This window comes from Polyodon spathula, chromosome 11, assembly GCF_017654505.1.
Source record: "Polyodon spathula isolate WHYD16114869_AA chromosome 11, ASM1765450v1, whole genome shotgun sequence".
NCBI lineage: Eukaryota > Metazoa > Chordata > Actinopteri > Acipenseriformes > Polyodontidae > Polyodon > Polyodon spathula.
Window position 1 is genome coordinate 16,578,579 of NC_054544.1, and position 12,438 is coordinate 16,591,016.

The following is a 12,438-nucleotide window of genomic DNA, read 5'->3' on the forward strand; positions in this document are numbered from 1 at the left end:
TCTTAATATTCTGTGGAATTTGAGGACTAATACAAAATCCTGCAGTCAAACAAAAAACAACAGTTTCTTTAACTGAAAAAATGACTGTATATGTATTTTCCTTTTAAAAAAAAAATAGATACGTTTGTCAATTACTATTTGCGAACGTGCAGTCCATCAAATAGCTATTACATACTTTTTCTTTTAAATATGGAATTCCCCAAACCAAATTGTCATTGCATCCACTAGCCATCAATGATAAATTATTTTCCAGACTACATTTTAAATTCTTAAACATAAATACATGATTTCAGCAAGATAATGGATTCCAATGCATAGTATATGTTTATGGTATATTTTAATAAAACAATGTATACTTTCCCTATAATTCCATACTGCTCGTGCTGTTCCAATTTGTGTACAATACTGCACCCTTCTGCTGGCTGCTGGTAATTAATCGAGATGGAGTTCTAAAGTTCCCAGCATGCTTTGTGAAGCGCATTAACCATTACCGTATAAATTGGAATCCACGTGGACTAGGTGAAAGGCAGTGGGGGAGCTGTAGTAATTATCTCTGGAGGCAAAGCGATCAAACAAAAACAACACAATGGATGCAACAGAAATAGGTAATGCATGCTACCAGTTTCGTTTTAAGATAATAAGATAGATATTTCGTTTTAAGATAGTGTGTGATGGGGCTAGAAAGGTACAGTCAGTTACTTACAGTAAGGTGGGTAATGAATGATATGATGCAAAAATGAATACCAGTTGATTTTGTATTCCGATTCCAAGTGTATTAACTGGAGAAGTGTTTATGCTAAAGTTCTATGTTGTTCTGCTTTGTGTTGGCATGTGCACGAAGTTTATCGACATGTACTTGCAGAGGATTACAGTACTGCAACTGTAGTACATCGCCACATTTAATTGTGATTGCAATAAGAATGCCAAGGTCGAGATTGCAGGCTGAGAGCTTTTCAGCGGGATCCAGAAGTTTAGATTAAATGTTATGGGCAAGACTTTTAGTACTTAAAGGGATTATAAACAGGCTGTATATGTTTTGAATTTGAATCCTAAACAATTCAGACGTGTGCAGCATTAACAAATAGACATTATGTTCAACTATGTGTCTGATTCTGTCTTTGGGTCTGGTTTTAAAAGTTCTGTAAAATGACAACATCAGTGTTTTGTCATTAGTGTTAATAATGTGTTATAAATTGTGACCCACTAACAATGCACTGTTTGCTGCTTCTGGTTTCCAGCCCTCCTCAGTGTCTCTGATAAAACTGGTCTGGTAGACTTTGCCAAGCGTCTGTCAGCCACAGGTCTGTCCCTAGTTGCTTCTGGGGGGACAGCCAAAGCTCTGCGAGAAGCTGGGCTCCCTGTCAGGTAGGTCTGTGCGATACCTGAATATATTATACACATACCCTAATGTAATTGATATAGGGTATAGCAGTGGACTAATTGAAGGTTGTGTGTTAATGTTTTTAATGGTGTGTGCTTTGTCTGATCATTACAGCTTGATGAAGGCCATCTGCTGCTTTGTGTTTTTTAAAACTGTTCTTTTTAAATAATAAAGAATTAACATTTGATCTACAATCTTAGGACCTTTCCGTGGTGTTTTCTCTGTGCATTGTGAAGCATGGAGATATTTATCGGTTTATTTCCACCGCAGGGATGTGTCTGATGTCACTGGGTTTCCTGAGATGCTGGGGGGAAGAGTGAAAACGTTACACCCAGCAATTCACGGAGGTAAAAGTTCTGAGTGTGTCTTCAACTGATCTAAAGGGTAATCTAAACCTGGGGGTTACCAATATATTGCTGCCATAAAATAATAATTCTCTCCACAGGGATTCTGGCGAGGAAGACTCCATCAGACAAAACTGATATGGACAAACTCTCTTTCAGTCTTGTGAGGTACAATATGGGGGGAGAAAAACACATTTGTGTTCACCTCCCTTTTAATAAGGAGAAACTTACATTTCCTTGTTTTGGTTATCTTCAAAGGATTGCCTCCCTGTAATTGAATGAAGCTCATGTGATACACTCCTGAGTGTGGGGAAATCAGTGATCATGTATTTACACTGGTATTGCTGGTCATGCATGAACAATTGAGTACAGTTAATTAATGGAATGCTGTCTCCTGTTAAAGATGTGAATGTGTGTCATCGGACTGTTCAGTTTCAAACACATTTAATCTCTTGAGAGTCAACTATATAGAAATGATGGAAAGCAGGCTTTTATATTAAAAAAAAAAAAAAAAAAAAAAAAAAAAAATATTGGTCTTAATCACATGCACCAGTTTGGACCACCTCATGTGGCAATAAAAGCGTGAACACACCTGGGCATCTACATAGTTTTAGCGTGCATCCTGTGTGTGTGCGTGCAGTGTTTTAAATGAAGACCTCAATTCTATTGTTGTATTTTATTAATTCATTTAATATTCACCTTGGTTCTTTCAATTGTTTTCATTGATTGTAATGTAATCTCTTTAGGGTTGTTGTGTGTAACCTGTATCCATTTGTGAAGACCGTCTCTTCTGCTGATGTCACAGTAGAGCAGGCTGTAGAACAGATTGATATTGGTAAGCTTTTTGGTTCCACAGTATAGATGTTTAAGTTTCTTTTGGTATTCAGATACTCTGAGAGATATGACTTGCAACTGTATTTCTGTAGGTGGTGTGACACTGCTGCGTGCTGCAGCCAAGAACCACGTCCGGGTGACCATTGTGTGTGATCCCGACGACTATGACAGGGTTGCCAAGGAGATGGAAGGTTCGGAGGCCAAGGACACTTCTTTGAAGATGCGGAAAATTCTGGCTTTAAAGGTATTGTAAGAGAATTAATATTAACCTCAAAAGAACATTTGGAAACAGTTGGTATCCTGATATACAGTATTTATCTGGGTTTACTATATGCTATGCTTGTGTATCAACTACACAGTTGGTGGGCAAGTTTTTAGGTGGCTTCTCTTGCTTGCTCTTCAGGATATGAAAACTATTTCATTATAATTGGTGTAAAGCTATTGCATGGTATACCTGCATATATGCTACAAACTTTATAAAGCAGAAAGGATGCGTGTTTAAGTAACCAGGACTCCATTGAAGCAGACAAATGTATTGCAACTTAATCAAATTGATGCTTCCAATTTAACAAGGGCTTTGTAGCAAATTAAGCTAATATATAGCTACAGACCATTTATCCAGATTACTCTTGTTCAGAGTGTTTGAAATGCTTGTTACAATTTTGAAATGAGCTCCTGATAAGACTGCAGATGAGGTGAGCAGGTTGCAGCATTGTCAGTTGTGAATCAAGGAGAATCTTTCTTGTGAAAACACTTAATGATTAACCATTAAGTATACATGTTAAAAATGTACAAGATGATGGAGTAGATTGTAAGTAAACTCTGCCCTTGTTGCCCAATTCTTAGACAGGACACACTGTAAACATGATGAGACACTTAGTCTGTGTATTCCTATAAATATTTTATTAAATAGATATGGAGACATTTTTGTAAATTAAAAAAAATTCTTCTCTGACCCTTGCGTGGTAGAAATAGAGATTTCACTGTACATCATATTTATAAAATGTTTTCATGTTTTATAAATGTAGTAAAATGTGACAACACTTTTTTTTTCCCCCCTCCCCTCCCCAATCTTCAGGCTTTTACTCACACAGCTCAATATGATGAAGCCATTTCAGATTATTTCAGAAAGGAATACAGCAAGGGGGTCTCCCAGCTCCCCCTGCGCTATGGGACGAACCCCCACCAGGCACCTGCTCAGCTCTACACCCTCCGCCCCAAGCTCCCCATCACAGGTATGGGGTGGGGGGGGAATTCCCCTTAACCCCCTTCACCCCCTTCAACACTGGCTATTGCCGTTCTGTTTAGTGGTTCTGATCTCAAAGAAACTTTTTCATCAGGCTTTATCCCTGCTCAGATAGGGTAGAGTGCAGTTAGGTTCTGTTTCAACATGCTCTTTTTTTAAAATGTTTTTTGTTTTGGAAGAAATCAAATTAGATAATTTACAGTACAGAAAAGTAAAGGAAAATAAATGGATAAATAAACTAAATACCTTGATTCCTGTTCAAATAGAAAGGAGTAGTAGATTGTTACATCAGTAGTTACCATGGCATCAAAAGCTTAGAAGTGCCTCCACTTGGTTTTAAACACACTTTCCCTTTTTCTTTGGAGCAAAAGTGTGTAATTATATATTTTATTACACACACACACACACCCAGAGTGTTCCCTTGGTTATAACATGCCTACAGCATGCCCCTCATGCCCCAGTGATTCATGCAATATTTTGACAGTAAGTACACTACCGACGTTCAGACTATAACAGCTTCTTAGTCTAACTTCATTTCCTTTTGATACAGTATCTGAACTGAAGAAATGCTGCACTGGCACCAACACATACATCTTATTCAGCATTCTTTTAACTAAATACATGTTAGGCCTATTACGTGGTCATCTTTCCTAATGTATTTACTTTTTTTTTTTTTTTTTTTTGTTGCGAGTGGAGCTGCGGCTTTCTCTAGGAGACGAGATGCTTTAGCCCCGCTCCGGCAGCCAAACCTGGGGCGAGCCCATTCCCTCTTCCCCTCTCCTGACTCGCTGTCCTTCTCGCAGTTGGTCTGCTTGTCTGTCGCTTCGAACTGAACTGACCGCCATTTAGCCAGGCTATTTATAGTTTAAAAACGGATTATTAAAATGATCCATGAGTGGGGAATGTTACCTTTTTAAATGGTGTTGATTACATGGTGTTTTTATGGAGGGTTAATTAACAGTTACATTTTTTTCTTCACTATATGCATTATTTTATTTTTTCTTAGTCAGATGTGTGTTGTGTGCCATCCCCCCCCATTTAACGCTCATATTGTGTGTCCCCGAGACCTGCGTTATAGCGAGGGAGCACTGTGATATATACACACGCATGCACAGAGAGTGTTGTAGTCAAAAGTTTACATACCCCAAAGGGTATGAATACTTTTGAATTGACATTTCTGCACACTATTTTAAAGGTATTGGGCCTTCTGGTTCACAGTTAGGAGAGCAGAACCACTTATCTGTGCTATGTACTTCTCTGTCTCTCCCAGAATGACTGCATTGTAACTGAGCATCTATTGGAGTATTCTGTAAATGCAATAATACACTCTGTCAAGGTTTTTTATAGTGTGGATTATTTCTCCATGTGTCTGCAGTGGTGAATGGCTCCCCTGGCTTCATCAATCTATGTGATGCTCTGAATGCCTGGCAGCTAGTGAGAGACCTGAAGAAAGCTCTGGACCTACCCGCTGCCACTTCTTTCAAACATGTGAGCCCTGCCGGTAAGGGTAAAGGGTTCTTAACTCCTGCTTGAGACTGCACTCTTTACCTCAGCAACTTTAAAATCATATAATGTACATTGTCATCATCCCCATAAAGCTTTGCCTTGTTTAGGAGCCTTGCCTACAATCTACTAATTGTGTTTGCGTATATACACTGCAGGAGTCATCCTTGCAAAGGTGTAGAAATTTAATGGATTTAGTGGGGGTTATTTGCTAGACACGTTTTCAGTAATTGTGAAAATAGAATTCATGGGTAGATCTTTGATGCAGTACCTATATTATATTTTCAATTTCACCATCTTGATCGTAAACTTAATTGTTTCAAGACATAGTATGCAGTAGATGTACTTCTTTATTCTCATGATTAGTTTAATTCATTAAAGGCCCATCTACAATTGAGTTTCCTTGCAATTCTGTATGAATATAGACATAATGTCCTGTATGAATTTGTCCACTAGGTGCTGCTGTTGGGGTGCTATTGAGTGAAGAGGAGGCTAAAGTTTGTATGGTGCACGACATGTACAAGGATCTTACACCACTGGCAACTGCTTACGCAAGAGCTAGAGGTACTGGCAGCCTCACTGTTAAGTAAAAAAAGAGAAATATGTACAAATACGTGGGTACTGAATGTTGAAGTGTGATGTACACTGGCCATTTTATTGGCGCCCCCCCCCCCCCCCCCCCCAAAAAAAAAAAAAAAGGGTTGGGTAGGGTTGCCACCTGGCTCCATAATTCCGGAACACTTTGGGATGGGACAGGATTAAGTTGCCCTTGAACTGAAAGAAATAAACACGTGAATTAAGCACTGAACACTTGCTCAATTATCCGAATTATTGTGATAATACAAATCTTGCAAGATTAAAAAAAAAAAAAAAAAAAGCATCTTGAATAAGTGTAGGTTTATTCAAGATACTAATTTTGCAAAATAAAGTATTTCAGTTCTCAATATTTAAGAAATGCTATTTTATATCCTGTTGATTAGTAATATATAGCCCTAATTTACACTGACTCTCCCAGTTACATAACACTGATCAGGTGTTCATGCTGTCTGGTGTCAGGAATAGTGAACAACTGCTCAGTATTAATGGTTTCAGTGGGAGAAGGAGATGTACTATTAAACTTTTAATAAAATAAATAAATATAGAGGATACTTATTTAATTTGTTAAAAGCTATTGTCATGCTTCCTCATGATAATTAATCAATTTAGCGCTCAATTCGTGTGTTGATTTCCTTTAGTTTAAAGGCAGCTTCAAAATCCTGTTCTTTCTCGCAGTGTTCTTGAATTACGTGGGCAGGTGGTAACCCTAGTGGTAGGTGAATATGAGTTATTAAGTATGTCCCAAAATCCATTTTCAATAAAAACTGTGACTCTGTTGTTTTTGTATTTTTTTTTTTTTTTCCCCCCACAAGTCTGTTCTTGTTTCCAGGTTCTGACCGGATGTCCTCATTTGGAGACTTTGTTGCTGTGTCAGATATCTGTGATGTTCCTACTGCCAAAATCATCTCCAGAGAGGCAAGTTCAAGCAGCATGGCTTGAAACAATAAGTGAATGAAAAAGAAATAAACAAATGTTGCGGTGATCTTTTTAGTGTGAAGTCAGTTATGTCATGTGTTTTTCAGACTTGAGCTGAATATGTTGGATTTGTTAATAACCTACTCTGGAAGTAGGAACGCTTTGGGCAAAGCAGATTGTCAGGCAACAGTTGAAAGACACACGCCATTGTCAGACGCAAAACAATTTTGCATTTATTTTATTACTGTCTAGTTATTTACAAGCACAGTATGACGTATACAATTGCATTTGAATTTGATGTTCAGGTTGTGGTCTTTATCTAGTCCCCCACTTAATATACATATTTTGGTTGGATCTAGGCCTAGAAGGCAAGATTTTCCTTCTAAGAAAATGTATTTTATATTGCAAAATATCCTGCACAATTGAGTGAATGTCAATGTGTAATCTTTTCATTTACAGGTATCTGATGGAATAATTGCTCCTGGTTACGAAGCAGAGGCATTAAAAATTCTGTCCAAGAAGAAAAATGGAAACTATTGTGTCTTGCAGGTGAGAATAATTTTAAACATGCTTTCGCTGTTTACGATCTTGGTCAGGTACGATTGTCTGTGTCCATTAAAACCTGACTTTAGTGGTCCTGTTAGCTTCAGGTTGGCTTTTTGATGTTGAACATACAGATGTCGCAAGTTGTGTTGAGCCATTATATGCTGTGCAAAGGGCTGCTTTGTTTCTGCTTGCATAAAAACAACAATTGCCTTTCTTTTTCTTCCCCTGCTGGGTTTGAATTAGGTGGACCCCGAATATGAGCCAGATGAAACTGAAGTGCGTGTTCTGTTTGGGTTACATTTGATGCAGAAGAGGAACAATGCAGTTATTGACCGGTCGCTGTTCAGCAAAGTCGTCACCAAAGGAGAAGTAGGTGGACCAAAAACAACACGGATTGTGATAGAACAGCAGCTGACATTTATTACTCGGTAAACCTTTTCATTTCACCATGAAATGAAATCGCCAGGGGGTAGCATAAGCACCTGCATGAAGAAAATGCGGTACTTCATAACGCTTTGCTAGATGAATGCTTTGCTTCAGCACTAGAAGCAACAACACTTGCAAATGTAAATAAAGCCCCTAATTTAAGTTATTGTACCTCACCCAAGTTGGTACTTGACTAATCAAAGTACAGATTACACATGCACTTTACAAAACCAACATAACTTGACTGCTTCATGGATATACCATCTGTACAATAGTTGCTCAATGTGACCAATACAGTAAGGTGCTACCTGCCAATTTTCACTGGATATATGTGAACCAGTACTACAGTAGTTTGCACGCTAACATTAAAGGAATTGTACTGACATGTCTGTTTTACCTTGCTTTTCCTTATAAAACAAAACCCATTCATTTTACAGGAAAAGTTTCAACAACAAAAAAAGCTTTCAAGCCTTCAAAGATTGCTGTCAGAAAATAATATGGATAAACCTTAAACTAGATATTCCAAGCTGATTGCTAATCTTCATTGTTATTTCAGCTGCCTGAGCATGCAGTCCGGGACCTCATTGTAGCCAGCATTGCTGTCAAGTACACCCAGTCTAATTCTGTGTGCTACGCCAAGGATGGACAGGTAATTGGACTAGGAGAGAAAGCTGAGGGGATTGTGTTTCAGCTAGACTGTTCTTCTGGGAGGTCTGGCTTCACTCCAGTGCATTAGTTATAATGCTTGCTTGGTAATTGCTCATGAACCAGTATACAGAGCACTGCCTTTGTGCTCATTGGGGTGTAGGCACAGGTTACCTATTTTACACAGAACAAGCAAGACTGTGATCTCATTGAACCAGGCTATTTCTGCCACTGGTAAGTTTTCCGTGGTCGTTGGTAATTCCAAAATACTTGTTTGTATAAAACTGTCTACTGCCGAACCATTAAATAAATGTACTGATTCCGACGTCTTGCAGGACTTGTCAGGCTTTTGTTATGCTTCAATTAAGAAGCACAGTACAGTCCTACATGTCATTTGAGTTCAGTATAAAAGAATAGCTCTACTTCAAAAGGCCAAGTAGGAGTTGAGATTGTAAATAAAGCACAGATGGAAGGCTAAAATTAAATTTGTGTAAATAAAATGTCAAAGTTGGTCAACCAAACTTTCCTGCCCAGTTTCTATGGTGCTGTGTCCTGGGACAACAAACATAGTGTCTTAAGACAGATTGTGTGATGGCTGTATTTTGGCAACCTTAATTTTACCATTGGTGAACGCAACACTCTGTTTTAAACGTCGTCTCCACACACGTTGTCTTCCGTCAGGTCTGTCATGGGCAAAATGGCATTCATCGGTGAATAAAACACTCCACCACACTCTCACTCTCTCTCTCTCTCTGCCACCACCTCAGATGTTCTCTGGCCCACAAGACAGCGATTTCGCCTCTCATCTGTCAACATGTTACCCCTGAACAGCCTCCGAGCGTGCAAATCATTTTCATGCAGATGGCAAGCTGCAGTCATTCTGCTGATGCGCGGGTTATTTCTTCCTGGAATTTCTCGTGCTGTAGCCACTGCAGTCTGAAAACTGTTACGCAGATGGATCAGTCAGATGTGATCGTCCTGGGCCAGTGTGGTGACCCTCTGCCTTCCAGGACGTGGCCTGTCCCTCTCAGCCAGTTTCCTGGTTTCTCTTGACTAGTCTGCTGAATTTTGTTTAAGCAGAACATCTCATTCGCTGGGCAACTTCTGTCACAGACAGGCTTCCTTCAATCACGCTGATAGCAACCAGGTGATCTTCAGTACTCGATGGGGCATGTTTGTATCGTTCACTGTTCTTGCGTTAATTAAAATCGTGTCTTTTTTTGAATGGCTATATATACAGGTTATTAAACTCATTTGGGCTTTTTTTTAAATTATTTTTACTGGAAAAATATGAGCTATAATTGGCTCGTTTACAATGGTGTCCAACAGCAAATTACAATCAAAAACACAGAATACACATTTAAAACTACACATCATACACAGGGCTTCAACACATTTTTTAACTGACGATGGGAAGTCTCTGATCGAAGTCCCATTGGCAATGCTCAACTTAATACCAAACACTGAGCACCTGACTTGAGCTCACTATTTTGTTACCCCAAGGAACAATACTACTCAAACAATCAACAAACCTATCTGCTCACTGTTGAAAATGTAAATATTATATATGCGCTAAGTGAGCTATTGATGTAAAACTTAGTGTTGCATTTTCATTGTGCATCAGTGTATGTCTGTCTGTCTATTACAGCTAGATCAAGGGGGATAAAGCAAAAAAATAGTGCTTCTGAAATATGAACAGTCCCGGAGACTGCCTTAATAATCCAGGCCATCTTGAGTTTAGTGTAATAAAGCAGACCGATTTGTTGCAGCCTGGGGATTCAGTACATTGTATAGATTGCATGTGTACTATTTGATTTTGAAGATGGAAAGATTTGGTGTTGTGGAGACCTCTGTTGGAAGCAGTAGCAATTTTGTTATAAGCCATGCTGGCAGGAGTGCAGCTCCTCTTACCATGTACAGCATTGGTCTGGAACTAGATTGGCAGAGGTTTGTTATCGTTGTAATTGACAACCTCTTGTATTTTTAATATAAGAATTGTGAACCAATTCTATAAAGTTGAACTGTCAAATTTATGCCCTTTTTAGGTGCAGACTTTAAAATAGGGAACTAAAGCATACTTTTATTTTATTTTGTTCCCCAATTCCCCCCCCCCCCCACAACATCTGTTATTTTAAGTAGTCAAATAGTATAATATTAGGGTTATCTTTTCTGTTTTACATTAACTTAATATTGGAGCAACATAACCCAGAACCAGTTCGAATCATAGTTAAACAGTAAACATTTAATTAACTAACTAAAGTAAAAAAAAAAAAAAAAAAAAAAAAAAAAAAAAAATTCAAAATGAGTTTGAAGCTACTTCCTCCTTTATGATAAATGTCTTCCACCCATCTGCAGAAATGTATGAAATGCTGTTTTATTCCTGAATCATATTCCCCTTGATTGGGCATGTCCTGGCTACAAACAAAACCAATGCTTCTGAACTCCAGACCAACAAGGTATGGTTAAACGTTGTTCTGGTATTCCATTTAGCTGGTTCCGGTCCTTCTGATGACATTTTTGTGTTTGTATTGAAGGTGATTGGTATTGGTGCCGGACAGCAGTCCCGTATCCACTGCACACGCTTGGCTGGTGACAAGGCGAACAACTGGTGGTTGAGGCACCACCCCACTGTGTTGTCAATGAAGTTCAAGACCGGAGTGAAGAGAGCAGAAATTGCCAACGCTATTGACCAGTATGTTAGCGGCACCATCGGTGAGGTAAGGAAACTTTAAGCTAAATCTTCATCAGTGTTATAAGGAAGAGCAGACTTTAGGGATTTTAAAGGGATTGAATGGGCAGATACTTTGATTACCAAGGCATGACTAGCTACCAAAAAAAGTGCTTTTTTTTTTTTTTGGCCGCTTTTAGGTGAAAGCTTCATTCTAGTGCCTGCTATTTACACCCCTTACTGAAACACTCCTGTCCCCTTCTTCCAGGATGCTGATCTGGAGGCATGGAAGGGGTTGTTTGAGGAGGTCCCTGCGCTGCTTTCTGAGAGTGAGAAAAAGAACTGGGTCAGCGAACTGAAGGGGGTAGCTCTGAGCTCGGATGCCTTTTTCCCTTTTAGAGACAATGTGGATAGAGCTAAAAAGGTACCTGCCGTCTGCTTTCATTCCTAGAACTCCAGTACAAGTGCATGTCTGAGATGTATAGTAAACAATAGTTTTGCATCCATTCGCTATTCTGGCCACTTGAACTATGTATTTAAAATGCCACATCTTTGACTGATCTCTTTGAGTATGTAGTATTTTGTAAGTGACTTAAAAATAGACGATGCTTCAAAGTGGTGATTTAACCCCCCCATTTCTTTATCGGTAAGCCTTATGATGCATGCTGTATTGTTTAAAAGTGGAGCTGAGTTTTGGTTTTACCCTTTTGTTTCCAGAGCGGAGTGGAGTTCATAGCAGCGCCATCTGGATCTGCAGCTGACCAGGTTGTGATCGATGCCTGTAATGAGCTGGGCATTGTTCTGGCACACACCAGCCTGCGTCTCTTCCACCACTGATAATCTCCATCTGCTACATTCCACTTGCATGTTTACCTCTCTTCATATGAAATACTACTGCCTTTATTTGTAATACTAGTGATTATACTGGAACAATAAAACCTTTTCTGCATAAACTTGGCCTGTTGTCATTCTAGGGAGGATTAAATGTTGCTGTTTAGAAATCTACCCATACTCAATTAACACAGAAAAAAAAAACTAATAAAAAAAAAAAAAAAAAAAAAAACTTTGGTTTTTACAGTAAAAAAAACTGGCAGCTGGGTTGCCAGTAGTATACAGTATAAAAATAGTATAATACTTAATGTTTATACATACATTAGGGTAATTTTTACAGTTAAAGTTTAGCAAATTAACTCTTAATAAAAAGAGCTGCTACAGCAATAGCATTTCCACTCCTGCTCATAAGCTACGATACTGTCAACAAATCAAGGCAATAAAGGGGTAGCCCACTCTAAGATCTGACCTACCACAAGATGGTGACCACACAAAACATGAA

General features: G+C 38.8%; 1 protein-coding gene across 1 annotated transcript; it reads left to right on the top strand.

The window, feature by feature from the left end:
* The first annotated feature begins 494 nt into the window (after positions 1–494).
* On the top strand, positions 495–12,080 carry LOC121322538 (bifunctional purine biosynthesis protein ATIC-like). Its single transcript, XM_041262640.1, has 16 exons — positions 495–605; positions 1,239–1,365; positions 1,652–1,728; positions 1,827–1,893; positions 2,472–2,560; positions 2,652–2,803; positions 3,638–3,794; positions 5,181–5,306; positions 5,765–5,872; positions 6,735–6,820; positions 7,280–7,369; positions 7,610–7,735; positions 8,349–8,441; positions 10,972–11,154; positions 11,374–11,529; positions 11,823–12,080. The coding sequence occupies exons 1-16, from the start codon at positions 587–589 to the stop codon at positions 11,940–11,942; spliced, it is 1,776 nt and encodes a 591-aa protein (XP_041118574.1). The 5' UTR covers positions 495–586; the 3' UTR covers positions 11,943–12,080.
* The last annotated feature ends 358 nt before the right edge of the window (positions 12,081–12,438 follow it).

Coding starts and splice junctions, on each gene's coding strand:
- LOC121322538 (XM_041262640.1), top strand. Junction 2,804..3,637: donor GGAAAATTCTGGCTTTAAAG/GTATTGTAAGAG, acceptor CCCAATCTTCAG/GCTTTTACTCACACAGCTCA. Junction 11,530..11,822: donor ATGTGGATAGAGCTAAAAAG/GTACCTGCCGTC, acceptor TTTTGTTTCCAG/AGCGGAGTGGAGTTCATAGC.